Below are 24,375 nucleotides of genomic sequence, written 5' to 3' on the forward strand. Positions count from 1 at the left end.
GAAATAGTAGAAGTAGTAGAAGTGCAATGCATGAACACTGTGCATAAAATGCACCAAATGTGGTAGGAGTGCTTACTCGTAAGTGTTTATGGTATTCGGCTTTGGGAGTGCATCGTCAACCAAAGAGGTAGAGAAGCGCATAAACAATGCCGAAAATGCATGTTAGATGCACATACATACCTCATGCATCATCCTTATGGCCCCACTGTGCGTCATTACAGGGCGTGAGTGAGCGTAAGTAAAAAAAACTGCTTAGGAAAACAGAACAAAAACAAAAATACTTACTAGTATTACAAATGTTTTCTTTGGGGTTGCAATTGCATTTATATATGTATATCACAACAGCTAAACAAACATATACATATGCTGTTTATGTTTCGCAACGCGCAAATTTTGAGGACCCCAAGTATATAATGCATATACAGGCAAGTTTCGTCATGCGACTGCAATGCGCTATGCTGCAAGCCTAGTGCTTGTGTTTATAGATTTCGGGTGGACCGACAGTCCAACAAAGTTTGCATCCAGGCGCAATCAAAGCCAAAAGTGCAACGTCAACACAAAATGGCCGATGCTGCCACCTATTCTGAACGGACGGTTCTACTCAGCGACGTTTAGCCAAACTGCCTTTGGTTGCATGTGACGGCCCAAGCCACAGCGTAGCAATTTGTGAATCGATCGCGTCTTCCACGTCACTCATTGGCCTCTGGATGAGCTTTCGAAATTGCAAATAATGAACTTTCCGTGGCGGTTTTGTTTGCACTGAATGCAATTCAGGATTTTCATTTTAATTTTTCTTGCATTCTTGCACACACGTACGTTTAAGTCAACAGTCTAAAAGTCGTGATCGGCGCAGCGGCGGTACTCACTAATACCGGTCGAACGAATAAGCATAAAAGTAGGCATTTATAATGCTCGCATCCTTGCGTACACCCACACATGCATGGTACATATGAGTGGGGGCAGGTTAGTATGTGCTACAAAAAGCAATGGATAAAAAGTGAAAATCAAATTTCATATGCTGCAACCAATGTGAGTCGCTTCGAGGATTTGGCTTCAATTGAAATTGGCCGGCGCAACAAAGTAGACGTATGTTGGGCGCAAATTGCAATTGCCTTTGGGTGCCCTCATGAGCTGGCGTTCGCATCCCGTGGTCTGTATATATGGAAACAAAGTGGTGTAGCCACCGCGAAGTTTGCATTTCATGAGATGCAATTCTGTGCAGCAGCCAACTTTTCAATTATAAAGATACGCTGCACTTATTCAGTACAATGATTTTCGCTTCCCTCTCCACTCTTGTTTATCTAAGTACAGTCGGCAACGGCAACGTCGTTGGTGCAGCGGTAAATATCGCATAATCTGCACATATTTCCGCTTGTTAGGCATATTTCTACAATTTTTGTGAATTTCCAAGCGTTTTTTCGATTTTTTGTTTCGTTCTTCCTAATCTTTGGCAATAAGAGCGCATTATCTGCGCTCTGCCAAGTGCATGTGAGTTGCGGGTTGTGATAAGTTTGGCAAATAGCTCCCGCCTCCCGCTTACAACTTGGCGACTCATGATCTGCGTGCCTGCGTCTCCGAATAGCGCCAAGCACATTCACCGCCATCTACTTTGCACACGTAGTACTCATGCAACATGCCACTTTCTGCTGCGACTGATTCGTGGGTAACCACGCAAAGTCGGATTTTAATTTATTTGCAACATTATGCACTTTTCGTGGGTTTACAACCATCACTAGTGCGTCAGGCAATTGTAATTATTTCAAGTGCTGCAATATAAGCCAGAAACGTTAGACTGTGCATTGTTTGACAGGCGTAAAATCAGAAAACACAAAAGCAGAAATGGAAACTAAAAACGATTTAATGCACTAGGAACATATATAATACTCACATACACACTTCCATGTATGTTGATCTAGATAAGAAAGAATTTTCCTTATTAACACTATTCCCCTGCATATGCGGTTTTACCTTCAACTTTTTCGCAACGATAAACCTCTATGGTAATCAGCAATGCATGAAAAATTGCTGATACAGAATTCTCTCTGGACTCTTTAATATTTTGGATTATTCGATATTTTCATCATTCAATCAATGTTAGTGCCGTGAAACAAACTCTCTGCACATTAGGAAACAAGGAAAAGCATTCACATTGGATGCACCGAAGCTCGTAATACCTTTCGCAAATACTAAAAACTCCTTACAAGAACTCGATTTTGATGGGTCAATTTGTATGACAGCTGTATGCTATAGTGACTCGTTGTGAACAATTTCTTTGGACATTGCTGCAGACAATAACTCGTGCCAAATTTCATGAAGATATCTCGTCAAATGAAACAGTTTTCCATACAAGATACATTGATTCCGATCGTTTAGTGTGTATGGCAGCTATATGACAAAATTCAACGAACTAAAGTTCGCCAGATTTGGCTACCAGCGATTACTACCTCTTCGGAAACCTGAAACAATTCCTTCGTGGAAAGCGTTTTTCGTCGAATGAAGAAGCTATTACAGCCGTAAACGGGTATTTTGCAGAGCCTCCGGAAAGTCATTGTAGGGATGGCAAAAAATAATTGGAGGATCATTGGAATAAGTGTATTGAAGTTAAGGGAGATTATATTGAATAAAATAATATATTTCGTACCCAAAACAGTATTTTTTCATTTCAAGAGCAGCAATTTTTCAACCAACCTGTAGAAGAGATAGTCCCTCCATTCATATGTGAAAAATTTTTGTTAGGACCCAGTAACTTTAACTTAATTTTTATTCGTCGAATCTGTAGTATACTGGCAAAACTATAAAAGCGCGTTTTGAGACAAATTTGATTTTTCTTAAATGTGGCAATTGTATTGAATATTTTTTTGAACAAAGTAAATACGTTTTAGCAATCAAATGTTCTTCAATATTTTTAATTGAAGAAGTTATGTTTGAGAAATCTGGAACATATGTGCTCGTTAAACAGTTTCGACGCGAAAATGCTGAAAACGCCTTAGCTCCGATAAGTGAGTCAACAGAAAGAGTCAGCAGCGTTAAGAAACCATCTCCTCAGCGTCCCAAGAAACCTGCAAAGGAAAACAAGAAAAACAGGGAAGAAACAGTAAGGAACGAAGATGTGCGATCGCATTATAAAACAATCAGTAATACACCGTTTATAAGAGGAGTGATCTATTGGATAGAAACTATATTGTACTATTTGATATTTTATGCGGGATTATTCATCTTATTTTACATTTGCTTTACGATATATAAACTAACGTTGCCAGAGGATGCTCCGCGAGTATCCAAACTGCAGCCTTCCTTAGTTTACTACCCCAACTATGAATCCTATTATCTTAACCGTATATCTTGGAATGCTTACGAGGAGAAAGACATCGAACTTATTGTAAGCAATATAAATAGTTTTCTAGAAAAATTTGGTACGCGTCGCAAGTTCGGTAAATGCAGTGCGAACAATTATTATGGTTACAAGAGTCGTAACCCGTGTGTATTCCTGAAAGTTAACCGAATCGCGGGCTTTCATGTTGATGCCATTGAAAATGGCCGAGAATTGCAAAGGAGAGAACGCGTTTTAAAGAAAGTCATTGACAGTCTTCCAGCAGATAAACGTAAGGGACGTCTATGGATATCATGCAAATCGAATTCTTGGGTAAATATCGAATATTTTCCGCAATCGCGTTCAATACCCATGGAGCAAATCAACACCCAGCAATCCGTTAACAAGATTAATAATGGTTCGTCTTATTCTCAAGGTGATTATGATCAGATTGTAACGATACAAATTATAAATGTACCACAAGACCAGCTTTTCAACGTTAATTGCAAGATGTTTGCGAAAAATATTGAGAATGATGACAACGAAAATCCTTGGATAGGTGGTGTCAGTTTCGACATGATTTTATTAACAGATTAGCATTGAAGATATAATAAAACACATGAAGAATCGTGGATATTTTATGAATTTTACTTGTCCGATTTGTTTTTGAAAAAGCTTTAAAAGCCCCGTACATATTTATTTGAGATGCTTACGCGTAGCTGGACAGATATGTGATGAAGATTCAAAAATTGCTTGAACTCGTGTCACTTCCGGAGTATACCTACTGTTCAGAGAACTAGTCAAATTGAAAATATTGTGTGGTAGTTTTGCTTATTAGTATATTCGATATCTTTAAAACTAACATACTAACATTTTAAATTAATATTAAAAATATTTTTTAGTCACAGTATAGACTGTCGCCGCTCAAGTCAATCAGTTCAATTAGCTCAATCAGTTTATCTTTAAACGCCTTTTTCTCAAAACCGTATTTTCCAGATTAGCTGCAGTTTTAACTCAAATATAGCTTTAATATAGCTCTGCGTATTTTGTATCTGTTTTCTGTACAATGGCCGTCCAATTTTTCGATTGTATGAAAAATGTAGTTTTGGTGGACTAAAAATCATCGAATTTTTAAGCAAAACTTGATCTTTTGTTTTTAAAAGTCTGATATTTGATTTAATTTTTTTAATTTTTAAAAATCGTAGGTCATTGTTTAGAAAATACCTCACAAATTAATATAATTTTTTATGTTTTTGAATCGAACCAAAGGGTAGGCCGCAATTACTGCAACAGTGGAGGACTTTATGTTAAGTAACTTGGGACATAGCAAATAACTCGCTAAAAACTATAATATTATTTAATTAATTATTTCTTAATTTCCTTTTATTAAACTTAAGAAAAGTATTAATGCAAATGTAAGAAGGTTCGAACAACTTACAAAATTGTTTCAAAAAGTCATGTTTCTTTGTTATAAACCTATTTCTGTATCATATTAAAAGGCCACTGGCTTCGTATCACGTCATTACGGCCTTTTGGGAACCACATTTAAAACCCCAAAATAAATATTGGCGATATGCAAAACGCACAGAGGGGCAGACACAATTACATAAGCAGCTGCAGGCCACGACGCCAAAGCCAACGCACTGCAGTTCCTGTGCACAGGGCCCTCCACTCGTCGCTTTATCTCCGATTTTCCATTGCTGGTTTTTCATTTACTTCGTTTCCTTTATTACTCTTTTATTCTTTTACTCGTTTTGTTTGTTGCTTATTTTATTATATTCAATGCACTTCATGCCCAAAGCAGAGTCGACAGCATCTGTCTTCAACTCTCGAGTGCTACCCAACGCTAGCTCAATCGTTCAATGCTCACTTACTGAAATACACATCCGCCGCTCGGCTTACTGCCTTTCCACTGGTCAGCTCCTCCCCCCACTGTTGCAACAAAGTCGCTTCGCCTGAGTTTGTTGCGTTTTCCTGACTCCACACCAATCATTCAATTAGCTTTCGTCTTTCGTTCACTTCGCCACCATTCTTGGTGAACATACGTACCTTTTGAAATGTCTTCGCAACGTTTCGTTCCACTCAACGGCCGGCAGTACTATGTACCTAAGCAAACCTCATACTCAGCATAATCCTTTGACCAAACCCGTTCTCAACTATGCAACTCTCCATTCTCGTTTTGTTTTTTTTTTCATTCCCTCTCTTCTTTCCTGATTACTGCTTTCTGCCATAAATCTTTTCCTCCATTACATATAGATGTATGTATATACTTGTATGTATGAATGTGTTCACAATTTTGTTTCACCTGCATTTTCTCTATTTTTAATTAATTAATGTGCAAAGTAAAAATTCTACAAGTTGACTTATGCCAAACTCAACATTTACGCCAAGGACCAAAAGTTATAACCCAACAGGAAGACCGTAACGGTCACCTGAAATGGTTACTATGCTTGAATGTAGGCATTTGCGGAAGGCCTACACAATATGAAGGTTGTAAAAAGTGCAGTGTGCGTCGTTAACTATAAGTTCCCCTCACCAAGTTACTGACCCGCAGTTACCCTAAGTAAACACATACGTACTTACTACTTCAAAACGCATCGTGCCCCCACCTTCTGAATCAAACCGCTGCATCGGTTGCATCTCGTCAGCGGCCTTCATTCCGCACTTCACCACAGCAACAACCATTTTTACAATATACATATTTTGCATACATACATATAGGGAATGTAGGAAGGGATTGTAATAATTCAGAGTTTTTTGGTTTCCTGCAAATATTTCGTTTTAACGAAGCTTTCTAACAGCATCGGCTGAAGCAAGGCGTCGAAGTTTTTTCCTTACCTGCTTAACGATAGTGAATAGGCTGTACCGTAAAATTAACTTAATTTAATGAAGAAATCTCGGTTTCGTATGTTTGAATGTGTATGTTGTAGTGTTTATGTATTGAATGAAAAATTACGAATCAGTTATTTCTTTTGTTTCTTAGTACCCACGCTTGCCATACAAGTATATTTAGTATACACAATCAAATAAAAAGATTTTAGAAATAATTTCAAAAAGCTCTAAACTAATTCCTTAAATCGATCGAGTTTGTATTTCTACCCTAAAATAAGATGTTTGTAAATCTTGTAATATTGATAATTGCTTTGAAAGACCGCCACTAGTATTGAATATATATGACCTGTTGTAAGAGCAAACTTAAGTTCTCAACTCAGCTCAAGAAAACGGTCAATGGAGGGATATCGCCGAGACTGACTCCTATATAGTACTTCAAGGTAATACGAATTCTTGGTTATATGAATGTTTGCCACTGAAAACTGGTTATAAGCTGTCGTTGCTGTGGTTCATAAATATTACCTGTGTTGGTAAAATGGAACCTCAGTGAATCATTCTCAGTGGGCTCATTAACACACTGCTATATTCAGCGCATAAATGCATTTTATGATCTGTGACGGCTTGCTTGCTTATGCGCCTAAAAATGTGCAAGCGCTTTTACGCTCGCTTATTATAAATGCAGCATTTTTGTCTTTTAATGGCAACTCTAACTAGAAATATTCACGGCTGCACAGCCTTAAACTGCGGAAGTTTGGTGCGATTCTTAATGACGTATGTTGCTCGTTGCTTGAGTTTGCTGCTCCTAGACCCTTAGCTATAAATAATATTGTTCAACCAAATGAGGAATGCAAATACTTAGTTATTCATGCGCACTTTCGAGTGTAGTTGTGTGCCAACGTAATAACTGTTTCCTTCTAAGAAGAAGAAGGCATTTGTATTCTTGCCCCAAAAGACAGAAACATTTGCCAATCCTTTGGTGCTCCTCTGTCTTCTTTTCAAATCTGAACAAAAGTTTATTTATTCTAACGTTGAGCATTACACTGGATGCGAATATAGGTGCTTAAACAAATGCTATTGTAAAGATAGGAGATGCATCTATATGTACGGATATATGTGTTCAAGTGCTCTCGGTGGAAACGCTTTCTCTTCTATTTCGTCCTCCAATTGTCCGCTTAACTGCATTCACCGGAATCTGCATCGAGTAACAAAAAGCTGTAGAGATTTTCTGAGAGTCTTAGTTAGTTTAATAAAGATAGTTACTCAGAGAAGATATACGTGTATATAATTTTTTAAAAGGCCCAGCATCAACTAACTTGAAACTTCTTACTGGGGAATGGTTCAGAATAATCTTTTACGCTGTTACAGAAAATAAATTACTGAAATTGGATGTCTTACAAAAACCGATGAACATATCGATATTTTTCATATAAAAAATTGCCATAACTAAGCTACACAAGAAGATACAAGACTGTTATTTGGTATACAGGATCATATAAGGACGCTCTATTTATTTGTATATATGTATCTGCAGTTTAAATTTTTTTAAAAAGTGAGCTTGGTACCGGCCCCTAATAGATTTAATGTGCATATCCCCTAAACCGCTAACGCTATAATAACAAAATTCACAGAGTAACACGCACTAAACACGCCAGAGACATTAAATTATATCTCTGGGATGGTATGAGATAACCTTATAGATATATATATACCACCGCCCTTTTTTAGAAGATAAGATAAGATTTATAAATAAATATTTAAAATCGGTTGAATCGGATCAATACTTCTTTTAATATAAAAATTTGCCAACACCTGAATTAATTTCCCGGGCTTTGATCCTTGCAAGTTGCCAGAATATAAAATGTGCGGTTACACCCGAACTTAGAACTTCCTTACTTGTTCTTATATATGTTTTACATTTCGATTCGACTATTTTCTATATGTTTTAATATATGTATATATATGTTATTTGTGTTGAATATTCTGACATTCATTTTAAAATCAAAGATCATTTAGAGCCCTCCAGTCGTTCTTCAATTTCAAAGGGATATTTGTGTATAAATAAGTTCCTAAAATATGTTTCTGGTAGATCTTGAACAAAGAAAGAAAGAAATTATTACAAAAATATGTAAAATATGTTAACCTACTGGGTTAACAGAGTGTTTTTATGAGTACTATCTTTGTCATATATCTTTAGAATGCCAGGACTTGCACACAATAATATCTATTTATATAGGTATGAATGAAAATACAGATGTTTGTATATATGTGGGTAGGTATCTGATACGTGTCGAAAGTCAGTGCACTACGTTCACATAATCTTTTCGTTCGCCTACCATTCAACGACTTCCTGCGTCTTTCTGCCGCCTCTTTATTTGTTTATTTGACGGTTTTCAATGGGAAAACATTCTTATTTGTGCATTTGCATTTTCATTTGCACAGATAATTTCTTTCTTTTGCCGTGGTTACATAAATATGTGCGCCAGTCGGCAAGTCAGCAAATCAGTCTGTTATACTGGCGCCTTCAATCAACCTCAGCCTCCGTTACTGTTCGACCACCCCCCGCTCTCGCCAAGTCACTTGAAGAGTACACAAATTCTTGCCTTCAATTAAGCTTTGACAAGTGCAGTGCACACAATTCAATTCTTCCCACAGAGCCATCCACCGTAGCTATACACCTTAAACCCCATTTCAAATGACTCCTTAGACTGTTGCACTCTTTTAGTTTGTTATTCCGCCCAGTCTACAGACGCTCACTTTGAACGGGGTTGTACAAGGTGCAGTCGACAGGCTGATACATCAATATTGCTTGGTAATTCCTTCGTTTCAGTCTTCACATTGCGAGTGCAAATTGCAAGGAAAGTGCAAACTCAACGTCATCCCAATTTGTTGCCGCGCGTACAATGGTGGAGGGTTGGCAGCAAGGTTTTGCGGCCGTTCCGCTCTGGTTTCGAAATAAAATGCAGCCTTTCTGAAGCAAATTTTCTTAATTTTTATTTGCAGATTTATGAATAAAGCCTTAGTCTATTTGTAGGTGCACAAGCAAGACCAAAAACATAGTAGACAAAGTTAGAGCAGCGTTGCCAGTGATATGCATATCTGTATCATGCCAAAGGAGTGAGGCAAGCAAGGAAAAAATAAGAGATGCAGAGGAACAGAAGAACAGTAGAAGATTTTTAATTACACGAGAATGTTTGCAAATATATTTATTTCTTTGGAAATGTTTCAATAGAAGGAGATCACTGCATAATTTTAGGCAAGACGACTATGCGGATATGGTGGAGGTGGAGAGGTTTTACTGCCAGCATTTCAGCTGACGACTTGTTGTATTAAGTTTAAATTCAATGTTTAGAATTTCTAAAGGTAAATTCATTATGCATATTCACATCCAAGCTCTGCTTCTGCCCGCAACTTACTTTCGAACAACAACAGCAAGTGGATAACTTAGTGCTGAGTTTCGAAGCACAGAAACTCTTTGAAGCATGCAACGCATTTCTTCCGCGAATGCAAATTGATGTTATCATCTATGTAAGTGGAACCGAATGCGACTCATCCTTGATTTCAATGATTTTCTGCAGAATTTTTTCATTACTTTTTTCTCTATTTTTCTCATCTCATTTTTCGAGATAGCAAAGTACATGCGCTTAGCCCCCATGTCTCACTACTTCTGCCACATTTAATGCCAATTTAATTTCTATTTTTCCGCAATTTGAATCCGCAACGAGGCGGTCTATATGAGCGGCGTTGGAGTGCAACCGCGCTCGAAGGCATCAAGTTATTGAAATGTCAACCGGCGATTCAGTTGGTCGTTAAGTATTTGTAACTTTAATTTACTCCTTTGAAATTATCATAATGCCTGCTTCGGCAAGCTGGGCGGCACACTGTACTTCATAGGCTGCATTCGCTCATTTACCTCTGGCTACGCGGACATTTTAGTTTTTAAGAACTCTCCATCGAGGACTGAAAAGTTATACAATGACGAAGAAGATAACCTACACAATTTTGAAAAGCACTTACGTTATTGCACGTCGACGAATCTTTCAAGCCTTTGCCCATTCGAATTATACTTTAATTCACTCGAACTTGTTGGTCAAAGTTAGTAAAGCAAAGTAAATACTTATTTTTCGTATACAATGAGATTTACGATATACGAGGTGTGTTCAGAAAGAAACAGGAATATTAAAATACAAAATTTCGCGTATTTAAAGATTCCAACTGTCAAAACTTTTTATTATGTTGATATATGTACATGTCCCAGAAGAACGATACACTTTTCAGATGTATTCGTTGATTACTTTGTCTCTTGCAGCCGGTAAGGTTAGACCTGAATACTGCAACGATGCCTCAGCCTTCTAATCCGCCAGAAATTGTTCCGCGTGACTTTCCTATTTTCAAAAATAAAATTTTACAAGATAAATGAAAGAGCTAAAAGTTATTCCAAAAATAGAGTTTGAAAAGTGTTTCGACGATTGAAAGAAGCGTTGGCAGAAGGGCATAATATTGAAAGGAGACTATTTAGAAGGTAATCAATAAATATTTTTATCAAAAACCGAAAATTCCCATAATTTTTGAACACACTTCGTATTAGTACACCAAAATCTACCACATATATAAGTAGAACTTATGATATAAGAAATGATCAAATAAGAAGTGAAAGGGTAGTGGACTTTTTGATAATATCTCTTACAAAAATGAAATCATATTTATCAGGTCTATATTAATTAATTAAAATTGAATAATAAAAAATAGTTTTAGCATAAAAATTGCGTCACGATTCTGTTTGTGGATGTTTCTATGTCTATTGTATGAAAGTATATAACTATGTAATACTATACTAGCATTATCCTAAGTTAAGGCTCATACTGAGCTTATGAATAAATTAAGTATAATGGCTGTATTCGATTCGCCAAGCGTTACTCTCCAGTGAATCGAACAAACTATACCAGGGCCTCGAACAAACGAGCATCACTTGTGGTGCAACCCTGCGCTAACATATCTCATGACGCATGCGCAATAGTGTTATGATTCTTTCTTAGTGGAGAAATTCTTTTTTTCGTGATAAAAAACGTTGCTTTAACTATTTATTTTAGTTTTCTATAAATTATTATAATTGATTTTTATCATATATATATTATCGCATGTTTTAAAAATACAAGAAAAAAAGAAATGTGTAAATTCATTTGTCATTTGAACCATTCACAATAGTGAAAGTGAGCTAAAATATGCAAAACAAAACTTGGCAGCATTGCAGATTTATTATAATACTTTTAAGAGATATCCGCATAATCTCTTGCTTCAATTCAACCGGATAACTTTGTTGTTGCTTTCACATGTAAATTTTTTGACAAGAGAGCAGAGAAATGACCAATCGAAGACAGCTAATATAAACTAAGTAATTTTACCTTATATAATCTGTCAATAAACTTGTGATGTGGTACCTCGTTTAACATAAACCATGAAAAAAAATCATTAGGCAATACTATTTAATTTTTATGTTCAATTTATACCTCGTTAGTTCAACACAAAATGCCTTCAAGTTTCCTCTGATCAAATTATGTTATTATTATCAAAGAGTTTTCTCAAAGCTGTCAAAATAATTTCAGAACCGCCGGTATGAACGCACTTGATTTATTGAGATATTTTATTCTAAGCTATGTGAACATCGTGTAAATCTCTTCAGTATGCATATCGTATACACCTACATAGATAAGAGGTTCTAAAACTTAAATTTTGACATATTTTGTAATTTTGACAAAGAAAAAGTTTTATCAGCCAGGCCCTTAACATAGGTATATTTTATTGTTTACAAAAGCATCATCGAGCGCAAGCTGAAAGAAATCAGAATTTTTGAATGCATCAAAATAAAACCATAAATATGCTTCTTTTTAACTAGCAACTGCCTGAAATGCGCTCCCACTAACGTTGCTTTCTGCTTTACACACCCATATTACATCTTTACATCTAGTACAAAGACTATAACATTCACTTTTCGAAATACATGTTAATGCACTAGCATCATCTTAGCTGCGTCGGGCATTCAGTCCGCAGCCAAAATCATCAGTTCCCACCCAACTTTCCTGTGCTCAATCCATGCATCGACCGACTGTTGAAAGGGTTGAAACTTTAGGCTCACTTCAATTTGACTGCACCAGTCATAGCATACGGAATGGTGGGGAGTGGCACATGATTTTGCATATATGTACTTGCGAATTTTTAATTTCAAAATACTTGTGAAATTTTCTTGAAAATCCTCTAAATAAAAGAAATTAAAAGTGCATAACAAGTTTTGGGTGCAGCATGGAGAGCATAACGGCAGGGGCTCGGATAAGCCGGATGAAAAGCACATTCGTCGTAAGACGACAAGCGTAGGAGGCGCCCACAGCCGGCAGAACAGTCTGGTACTTGGTGGTCGAAAGCCTTTAAGGTTGCGCATCTAGACCGGCCTGGCCCTCTTGGCATCGTTAAAATATATTACCACCCTAAATATGCTCGTCGTATATCAAAGACAAACTTGCATACAAACATACATACGAAATATATACACACCACCATTGCATCTAAAGAATCAGAAATAGAAAAGGAGTAAATATTCCGTTGAAAAGAAATTAAAATCTGCAAGATTTGCAATTCAGTTTTACTCAACGAACTGCACTCAAGTACGACTGCCCCATCCAAGCGAAATGAAATGCTGGTTCTGAATTATTGCCAGCGCGTACAGATATAAAGGGTATTTTTTAGAGGTTGAAAACTTTTCTTTCAATTAATACACAGAAAAATAAAATTGACAAAATAGAGCCGTTTGCAACCACTTAACATAACGACATTGCTATTGGTATTGATATTTCCGTGGATAACCAACAAGTCACGAATACGATGCTTTTAGCCCTAAATATTGCCGCCAACAGTGGTCCCGTCTTCAATTAGTTAAAAAGTGTGGACCGGTTATCTCAGTTTTGCTTTGGTGTAAAGCTTTAACTTGATAGTTGAACAAAATATTCTGAATATAAATTCTTCATTCATATATGAATTTCTATATCTCTAAAGAAGCACCCTATACTATGTATATGTACCTTTACTGACGATAGATTACAATAATGCGTAAAATATGTACCAAAATGTCTTGAATTGAGTTTATATGTTAGTAGTAGCTACATATATAGTTAAACAATTTTACGGTTAAGGCTTCAGGAAAGCCCGGATTTACATATTATAAACTTTAATTATTATGTTAAATTTCGCCCACGTCGCCAAACATGTTGGCTAAATCATTAAGCCAAAATCTATTTGAACATTGTTAGCCAAAGCAGACGTTTTTTCATTCTCAAGATATAGGCTTTAAAAATTACTACTTGTTCCGGAAAATATTAAATCTCTGCATACTAAATGGGATTGTCTTCGAATTTTAATAATGATAATGAGTAGTATAAAAAATAACCTTAATTAATAATTCAATAAAAATTTCTCATTCATTCTGTTCATGCCGAAATTTAGTACACATAAATAAATTGAGAAGAATCTGTTACTACTTTTTTCGATGGACTCCCAAATTATATATTATATGTTCTGATTTAGAAGGTTCTAAACAATCTTAATATTAACAATAACAATCTTAGTATTAATTTTCAAAACTATAATATTTTGAAGTCTTTATAGACACACCTGCCCCTAATTTCACACAAGTATTTATCTTTAACTAAAGCAATGTAACATTTTCATCCTCTAATAATTCAAAGTGGTATGTAGTTATCAACTGTGGCATCTAAGCACAGTAAAAATAACATTGGAAAAATGAAACTATTGGGATACAAAGCTGTCTGGTATCGCAAAAGACCAAAACTGGTCTTCGTGGCTCATTAGCCTACCAGACTAACCTTAGCTAACCCTGTGATAAATACGAACTCTTCGGCAATTGAAGAACTCTGGTTTATGTCAAGTTCTTGTTAGCGACCTAGTTTGTTACCATAGAACTGCAACACCTGCAAACCTCTTCGAACAAATATTTACAATAAATAATATGTTCAGCTTTGATCCAATAAATGCAAAATAATCACCAACGAAGTTAAATATTTAATTTTGCACTCAAACCCAAGCTATGAGATGTTAGAAGCGGAGCACTGCACGCGTTACAACAATTTAAGATTTTTACCAAGACTAGGCTTGGTTTAAATCTCGCCGTAACTAGAAACCACAACGGCCACAATTTTAATTAAAACTTTTACAAAAATACCAAGTACAATTTTGTAAATATACAATATTTAAGTTTACTAACAAATTTGACGAAGTTAAAAAAAAAACGAGTAAATTATTATATGTATGTATATGTATAGCACTGATGCACAAAAGGTTTCAAGTTTCTTAATGAACCGCAACGAAGAAGTCAACAGAATAACAACAAAGTAATTAAGAGGACAACAACTTAAGGTCAAGATCGAAAAAACGGAATTGAATATATCAAAAACAAATAAGCACCAACAATAAAAATTAAGCATGGCATAACAAATACGAATATTAGCCTGTGAGGACGCAGACTGTCATTAAAAGTGGATTGAAAAATCTACAAAGGAACCATTGAAGGGTGTATAAACGAGAAAAAAAAACGACTTTATAAAGAATAGAAAGAAAAATGTGCACTCACATACATACACATGTATGTACACAAATTCGTGTAATTTAATAGTAATGACGTCGGTGCACAATGTTGACGTCCATGAGGTCTAAACACTAAATACATGATGTCCGTTGCGAAACCAGTCTGCGGGCACAAGCAAAGTCAGCAACGCAGACAAAGTCAAAGATGACGGTAAAGTAGTAAATAAAGGAAAAGAAGCACTGGTGAAGGTTTTAAGAAAAGATAATAAATAAAAGGTTTCATTCTCACCAAAAACCATGAAAAATTAGTGGAAGAAAAGGCAATGGCTGCGCAAGTGCACAGTTGACCCCTTTGTGACCGTATCGAACTATTTCGACACCTGAGTGTTCGACAAGTGTAAAGTAACATTTGAACGTAATTGTTATGTAATTATGACAGAATTTTATTCCTTAATTTTAATTTCTTAAGAAATGTCACTAAGATGTGTTCAGGCAGCAGTGGAAAACGTATTTGGTTTCGGAAAAATTTGTGAACTGTGCGTTACTAATGGATATTATTTTATAAATGCCCCTTTATCATAATAATCACACCCAAGTATCTACACATATAAATAAGTAAACATAAAGATAAAAACTTGTAAGGAGAAGCATCGATTTGCCCACTATTTGACTCACTACTTGGCTTGCCATTAGGTATTCAAAGCGAGCAATCAAGAAAACACTAAAATAGCCTGAGCAAAAAAGAGTTAGTCAGTGAGTATATTCATATGTATGTTATATGTAACTGTCACGTCGATTTGTTCTTAATAGGTTTTGCTGTTATTGCTTTAGCACCGGATGCATTCATTAAGTCTTTGTTTGCTGGTGTATTGTTGGCATAAGCACATGTGGACTCTTATTTGTATGGATGTATTTGGGTGTACCTTATATATACACCTCTGTGCTTGTGAGCATATACCATATATGTATATCGTTCTTATTATATATACAAATATATATTATTATTATGATATATGTATATGGACCATTAAAAAATTTTGTTTCTTTGTGATGAATGAGTTTCTGAAATGATCGACATGATCAGGCAGTGACTCACTTCTATATGAATTATTTATATTTAGCATAAAATTAAATTAGCTGAGCTCGTTAAATGCACTTGAGTCTTACAAGCTTTAGAGATAGCGTTTTATCATCACCGATGCAAATTGATAAGACACATTAAACTGCCCATTCCATTATATTTGATTTAAGACTCAAGGCAGACTTGGAGAAATTGCTACATGTCGGTCAAAAAAAATGCGATAGTTTGAAAGTCTTTTTTAAACATTCTTCCGAAATCCTTAACAATTATAACGAAATTAACTGGTCTTCATGGAGCAAGGTTAAATAATAAGCTCAGGCTTTATATATGGTTATACATCTAAACATGTGGCATCACCGAAATGAATTAAAATACAAGTAAATTGGATAGATACCTTTTAAATTTTGGGATTCGAGAGCGAGAACAAATATTAATCATCGAAAATCGCTTCATCGTTTTTCAAAACATTCTCCATTGATATATGTACCAATTGTTGAAGCACTTTTTTTATTACGTACGGGAATAAACCGAAGTCTTTCGGTGCCAAATTTTTATAAACAGTAAAATGTTCATGCAATATTGAATGTTTGCTGGTCACACTAATTAAATTAAATTCTTATGTCAAACATTCTGGGAATGCATAACATTACCAATGTCAAATTTACAATAAAGCTGTGAGTCGCAACCTACGTAGTTTCTCGCTCTAAAAAGGTTGCGCGTTTACATCAACATGGCTACGATTTCTTTTCATAATAATGATATCGAACAAAACGAGATTCCAGTTATCTTATAGAGAAATATAGTAAGGGGTTTATAATGATCTTAAATCTTTCTACTGTTTTATTAGAAAATATCTGCGGGGGATATCCAGCATTACTATACAGTTTACCATTTAGAGGAATTGTTTTCAGGCATCTGTTGCAACATGGCATTTTTTTTGGAATTTTTCTCCCAGCTTGTATAGTATTCTAAGGCAATATTTGGGTTACTGTACATCATAGTTAAATACGTGCGCAGGAATTTATTCATATAGTCCACTTCCGCTTTCTCACCGAATTCTTTAGAAGCTATTTGGAACTCCACTTCCTCCTTCATGCAAGGACGCGCTTAATGCATATCATAACGTGCCGGTGTTGACTTTGCTTTCAAATATAATATACCACCAGGTAGCGTCCAGCCCTTTATCACAGGTAATTTCCAGTAAATAACTACCCTGCTGTCCAGAACGAAACTACACTTTTCTCGCTTATTTTTACTGCATACATGTATGTCAAATGGTTTAATACAAACTAGTGCACCCCTTATTAAACATCAACAAAAAATACTTGTCGCTCTGATATTCCCAGCGTTAAAGTAAGGCTGCGTGTCTTATCGGCTCCCACATAAAATTTGCCTTGATCATTTCAATTCTCAGGCGAAAGCTTACACTTGCGCACACATACATAACTATATGCATATTTATTTTTTATTAATTTCCTCTTTCTGTCGAATTTAAATTTCCTTTTTGCGCCCTTCTCTGTACCGCACACCACAACTTCTTCGAAAGCACCTAAGCCAAAGCGACCAGCAGTCTCATTTAAAGCGGCTGCTGTTGCAATGACGATTCCCACAGTGTTTGCCGCAATTGAATGCAATAGTATTAGATATGCAACAAAGATAAAAAATAGTGTGCTAGTCCAGCAAGATGATTGAACTAATTTGAGCAGTGCACAGTCTGGTCCAGTCGCTGGTCCGCTCGGCTGCAGATGCAGAAACCAAGAAGCAAAACGGCGAATTTCCCACTCTTATCAAGCCGAAATCGAGCCTAAAGGCAATGGTTATGTCATAAATAGAATAGATTGAGGCAAAATAACACATGTTACCGCTACACATATACCAACATGGCATGTGAACTGCGGGCTCTAAAAACATAATAACTGAATAAAATAAAATGCACTTGCCTAAATATTTATTGTAATAAACTTCGTGCTTCGTGTATGTGGCAGTTCCGTATTTGAAAATTGGTTCCTTTTCTCTTTGGTCGCGGCCTGCTGCTGCTGCCGCCACAAGCAAATGTCATGAGATGCATATATCTATGTACGCATGTTTTTCCATTTGATTCTGCGTTCTGCACATAAAAGTGTCGAATAATCAAAGGTCTGACAGCCTATTTATTTCCTTAGTTGACACAAATAACAGTTACACACAAGCAAAGGGGTTTCCCGCAACAATCAACTTCTGACAAGAAGTGTTAAATCTGCGTATTTTTTTATAATTTCTCTATTTTCCAATGTGCTGCAACTCTTGCGCTTATGTGATCACCATATCACCCCCTCCTTATCCGCTTTCGGAATTATTTTGTGGTTCTCTTTTACTTGTTGTGCATCTATTAGCATATCCGGCAGTTACTGTTGCTTGTTGCTTATGCTAGCAGCCCTCTAAGCGGTAGTCGGTGGTGATGGTCGAATCGCTTGCATGGGGGGTGTTTAGTGTTGGTGGCGATGTTGATGTTTTGTCATAATTCATAAATCAACTAATTCTAAAGTCAACTCGAAGATATGCTGCATTTGAAGAGTTATCAATGTTGTCTGGCAGCTGCTTATTGCAGTCGCGATCGCGAACTGCAGAGAAGGATGCAACGTGCAGATTGTATTTAATTGATTTAACCAACCACTAATGCAGCAATCATGCTACGTTACTTCCTATATTATCTTTCGCAATAAAAATGTAAGGAAATAATCAGTTTAAAGCATTTAAATGGTACATCCCACTTAGTAAGTGAATCAGAATATGGGATTAGACTAAACTTTTCGGAACAGAATGAAAGATTTGTGAATAAATTTTTTTTTATCTGATTTTGAATTTCTTAAATAATCGGATAACCACGCTTTAAGTGATCTTCGTGTTTCTTCTTTTATACATTGGACTGTATCTAATCATAAAAATCCATTCAATTCATACGCACATTTAATTAAAATTATTTTGAATTATTGAATAGTACCAACTAAGGTTTAAAAGTTATAGATCGAAGAAAGTTTCTGACTGAAAAATAAAACCCATTAGCCATTCGGTCTGCTTTGAAATTGTAAGCAGGGTTAAGAATCTTTTATATTAAATTTTTCGGAAATTTCAAATTCATTTTATTTAATTCCATCGATTGCCAAATAACAATAATGCATTGCACATAATTTGGAAATCAGTCGAAGATGTAAACGCGCCGGTTATAAAATCGAACCTTACAAAAACTAAAACTACTTTATCTTGAGGCATACAAATATTTGAAGAATCAAACAAGAAGATAATAAATTAATTGAATTGGAAGAATGCAATTTCTTCGAATGCAATTTAAATAGTTCACCAACATTGCTTTCCCCGCACCATGCTTATGAAGCGTCACTGCAGCTATACAAGCAAAAGCTATGCAAGGCTGCCGCACTTTACCAATTACCCTCTATACCACCACACCTCTTTCTCCGTAAATACTATTATTGTACGGAGCAAAACAAAGATTTACATCCAAACGTTAGTGCATAGGAGAGAAAAAAAGTGTCAAAGAAGTTCCATCTAACATACGGATCCACTTTATGTGGCAACGTCCCACTTCAGTACAATTGCTATTAAAGGCCGAGCCGCAAACCCAGTCTGGTGCGATTGCCCCATTGGTGTTGTTTCTTTATTAGTTGGCGAGCAGTGAAATCAATTTAATTCAATTTTCAAGTCAATTTGTTTTGTAAACTTTGGTGTTGATGCAGCACACAGTCTGGCACTCTGACCAAATGTTCCAGCACGTACACATGCACATACGTTTGCCTGTGTACATTCAACTTTGTGGATATATGTAAATATGGATGTATTAGGGACTCATCTGTTCAAAGAAGATATTCCTTGGCTTTTAGAGTGCACTACAGCACCGACCCCGACACGTACTTGGACTTGTCGAGTAATATAGCCAAATAAAAAATACTGTAGGGCATTAACAGTATGAAAATTTGTAATAAATTTGTATTAAGTGACTTGATACAATCTGTCTCGCACATTTGCGAATTATGTTAATTTGTTTACATACGCATTTTTATTTGTACAATAACAATAATTTGGAGCCATTGCTAAACGTGTGGTCGAGCTTCCGCCGCTACTTGTTATGGTCATCTTAATGCTAATCTAAGGGATATTAAGTTTTTGCGCAAACAGGTATTTAATCGGGACTTGGCCTTGTTTTTGAGGGGCGAGCGAACATAATCCATCGTTTAGATGCCACGCACTGTAAGCGCTCGGCTACGGCCATGCCTAGCATATCGCACATTACAAGTATATCCCGTAAATCAATTGAAAATTATAATATTATTCATGTAAATGAATGAACGTCACGCTTTTAAGAGACTGAGCCATGAGCACTTGCTTTAGCAACTAAAATTTGTTAGCAACTATTGACTCAGCACAGGTGAGTAAGAATTCTTGAAGACCATAATTGAGATCAATATGGTTGTCTACTATATATCGACGAATCGCTAACTTGCGACCTGACAATATTTTAATGTGTTGCTGTCTAAATTTTTTGGCCAAACAAATGCTGCAGTTGTACGAAAATGTGCTGGCAAAAACCTTGGTATTTAAACAAAGAGAAAATTGCAAGTACGAAGCGATCTGTGCTAGCCGATAAAGTGGCATTAATAACTGCCCCATGTGGCCATATATGCGCACTTTTCACAATAAATTGATGTTCATATAGATTTACCCATAAACTGTCCCAAAGTGCCGATATACATAGATACAACATACAAACCTATCAACGTGGAGGCCGCAAATGTGACGCCAAAGTTTAAACAGTAACGGCATGAGCGCGAATAGCTACAATGACACCAATAATTATCCGAAACATGACATACAACAATTTTTAACATTTTCCTAGTCTCCCGATCTTCTCTCCCCATAAGTCACTTCCTACTTGTGTATGTACCACAAATATGTATATAACAGAGACGATCTAAGTGTCCTCACCGCTTATGCACCCCTGACAGGCATTTACCAGTAATACCGTCGTTATTCTAAATAAAACTGACAAAGTTATTATAGCTCAACATTCCGTGGTTGTATTAATATTTAACACCGCGGACGATGTCCTTCGTAAGGAAATGCCGTGTTAAATGTTAATTGCTAGAACATATGCTCAACTAGGTGGGAGTGAGTCGTTTATTTCGATATATATTAAATAAAAGAAGAGTATTCTGTACAATTTAATAAATGTGTTCATTTGTAATATACTCACCTACATTTTTCTTTTATTTGTGTTGGAAATATTACTTAATAATACAGCAATAAAGTCCAAGACTGTGAAATATTTAGACTCATTGTATATATGTATGTTCCATACACATGTATCCTATGCATTTATTATACGCGGAGCTGTTAAAAAGAAAAGTTTAACTGAAAAGTCAAAAGTAGTCAAACTGTATTAAGTTGAGAAGAAACAGAAATATAAAAATTTCTCAACAATATTTAGACATTAAAGACTTTTTTCCATACAATAAGATAATCAATAATTTTTTCCGAACAGTTTTGGCTAAATATGATTTAACCCTTAGAGCTTTTTGAAACATAAGTCAGCTTATTTGTAGGCAGTATAGCAAAGATAAGATATAGAACAGAAAAATATGCTTTCGCCCATATTTTACGAGTAAATCTGCTCTGTTGTATTTAAACACACGTTTGCGATAACAATGTACCCTGTCTATCTCTATATTTTGTTGTCTTTGCTAAGAACAATTAAATATAATATTATATGTGTTTCATTGGACACGACAATTTTTTACCATATGGGCACCTCAACATGCCTAACGCTTCATAGTAGTTTGCGTCCTTACACATACGCTTGCCCGCGTGTATGTTAAGCTATTAGATACATATCCGTGCCCTTCCTCTTCACTAAGTGATCCGTGCCTTGCTCTTTTCACAGCGCCGACTAGTAATAGTAGGTATCTAAGCAATGGTGGGTCGTTAGGCTGTCCTATGGCTGAACAAATCGGCCCGGGTGCACTTAGTCTAATTCCTTTTTGCCAACATTTTCTGGCATTTATCAACGGCTCCTACCATATATATTAATATGTAGACGTCAATATAGCGAAATGAGCATTTGTGTCTTTGTTGTTTACTTTTGATTAGATAGCGCCCACATTGGAGACAACGAAAACAGCTCATACCCCGCCGTACCATAAACTGCAAACATATATTTAGGCACTCTGGCTTTTCTTTACCGCCATAAAGACTATATATCATACGAGTAGCATATATGACCACAAATATTTATATATAAAACTGAATATCATGATACGCGTATAGATAAGTGTACTCGTGGTCGCCATCTATAAAACTGCCCCCACTTTTATGTATTATTTTTCGTTGTTATTGCTGTTGTGTATTTTGCATTTCATGTGAGTGAGTGAGCTAATGTAATCGCGCCTCATGTGCAAGTCTGTGGGCGAAGGATGGAAACTAAGCCATTTGTGTGAGTATGCAAGCCAAACTTACCAGCCCTATACCTTGGGCCTTATAGTGGAGCACCAGTTGCATGCAAATGTATCGACATCCATATCTGTTCATCTAGATATCTTTCCATTTGCTCGAAAAGTATTGAAACCATTTTTATTGTAGTAATGCTAATATTCTTTTATTATTCTTTTTTTCTTTTTGTGCTTTAGTTATCCTTTTGTTATTATTGTTGTTTCTACATATATGGCGCAGCGGAAATTACTTAAATGTGTCTACTAGATGCATATTATGATTGCCTTTTTACAGACATCATATTTTGTTTTTTTTTTTTGTAGATTTTAATTCTTTGTCCTTGTCGTGTTATTTTACCGGATCATATTTTATGCATTGATCGCGATGGACGACACGAAGTCGCAACAAATACGTTTTAGTTTACTTTTTAATAAAATTGCATGTGCATGCACATGTACAACTATGTGTGAGTAAATCTATGGAGACATGACAGGGACATGTAGTGGAACTTAAGTGCTGTGGCTTAGCGATGATGAATAGCTAGTGAGCATTTTGCGATGGTATACTTTCGTCTATGGTATAAATGTTCGTATCGTGGGCTGTGGATATAAGTTGCATGTCATCGATCCAGTGGACACGCAAAGCATTCGTTAAAAACGCTTTTCTGCAATTAATTTGGAGCCCTAAACAAATTTTGTATCAGAAAATACATTTGCACACACATACATTCATACTATACATTGTTTCAGACTTAGTCAAATGCATTTGAATCAGTAATTTTTAAGAATCATGAGCAAACTACGAAAAGTAGTAATTCAGCGAAACAATTAAATTAAATGTTATCTATTTCTTTGTTCTAAGACAGATTACAGTTATTCTGGAGAGGCTGAAGTTCTCTTCCATCAATTAAGCCAGAATTATTAATTTTTTTATATTTTGATACTACTCTGTAAAATACTTTTGAAGGAAACAGTTCTCAGGTTCAACAATTTGCCTTGTTATATAAATATCATTTAAATAAAATTTGTTAATTTTTTTTTTTTAATACCAAAAATAATAACATTGAACTTGTATATCAACTGGCTGTCATTATAATTCAGTGACAAATTAATGTATAACTCTATACTACAGCTAAAACAATAGTTTATTCACAAAACCCAAACAATTTATAAATATTTTAAGCCACTTCAAAAACTATTAAACTTTATGCGAAGTATGCTGAGAGCTGATCACTAGAGAAAAAATGTAATGTTTGTCGGGAATCAAATCTAGTACCTTTTACAGATTAGTATAATATATGGTATATACTGTTATGAACCGACGATTAGAAAATCTAAAACGGATTCGCATATGCAAATAAGTTAAATTTTCTCTACTTGCATGCGATAGCTTTCGTAAAGGCGCTCAACTTCGAGTGGGTGCGAACACCAATTTATAGTTTTAATTTGAAAGTTTAAACATTTACATAACTCCACAAAACGAAAATTTTTTTTGTTGCTCTGGATATCTTAGAAAATTTTGAAGGTTTCAAGTGTCCAGACTACAAATTTATTTAAGAAAGTAGCAGCTTAAAAACGGACAGACAGACGGACATGGCCAAATTAACTCAACTCATCCTGCTGTTCATTTATATAGATTTTATAGGGTCTTCGACGTTTCCTTCTGGGTGTTACAAACTTCGTGGCAAACTTAAACCTGTTCAGGGTATAATAACAGACTTCTTTAATTATGAATGAATGCAAGTGCTGCATATACTCGTAAAGAGCAACTCCTGTAATTGCACGAGTATCGGTTAATTGAAACAAAAATTGTGCAATTTTTTAAGCGCAATTATCCGGGGCTTATTAATATTAGCAGATTATTGATGGTCCTTAAAAAGAAATCGTCAACTGGAAAATTTTAAAAGAAAAGCTCATAAAAGTAATTGACATGTGGTATGCAACATATTTTTTGACATTTGTTTCTCTGTTTACATCGATTTATCCTTACTTTTCAAAATAAATTATAAATATATCTTTTATTTTTCTAATATTTGTAATGTAAAATGAAAATAAGGATTTAAAAATAAACGAGCGAAAAACTTTCAAAA

At 35.6% G+C, this 24,375-nt stretch overlaps 2 protein-coding genes across 2 annotated transcripts in view; both read left to right on the forward strand.

The window, feature by feature from the left end:
- pros (homeobox protein prospero) overlaps positions 1–24,375 on the forward strand; it is a 79,330-nt gene that overhangs the window by 27,086 nt on the left and 27,869 nt on the right. The gene's annotated exons all lie outside the window — the stretch shown is intronic.
- Positions 2,873–3,960, forward strand: LOC106622676 (sodium/potassium-transporting ATPase subunit beta-1). Its single transcript, XM_014241928.3, has one exon. It carries the CDS (start codon positions 2,921–2,923, stop codon positions 3,905–3,907), a length of 987 nt encoding a protein of 328 aa, XP_014097403.2. The 5' UTR covers positions 2,873–2,920; the 3' UTR covers positions 3,908–3,960.

Source organism: Bactrocera oleae, chromosome 2, assembly GCF_042242935.1.
Source record: "Bactrocera oleae isolate idBacOlea1 chromosome 2, idBacOlea1, whole genome shotgun sequence".
Taxonomy (NCBI): Eukaryota; Metazoa; Arthropoda; class Insecta; order Diptera; family Tephritidae; genus Bactrocera; species Bactrocera oleae.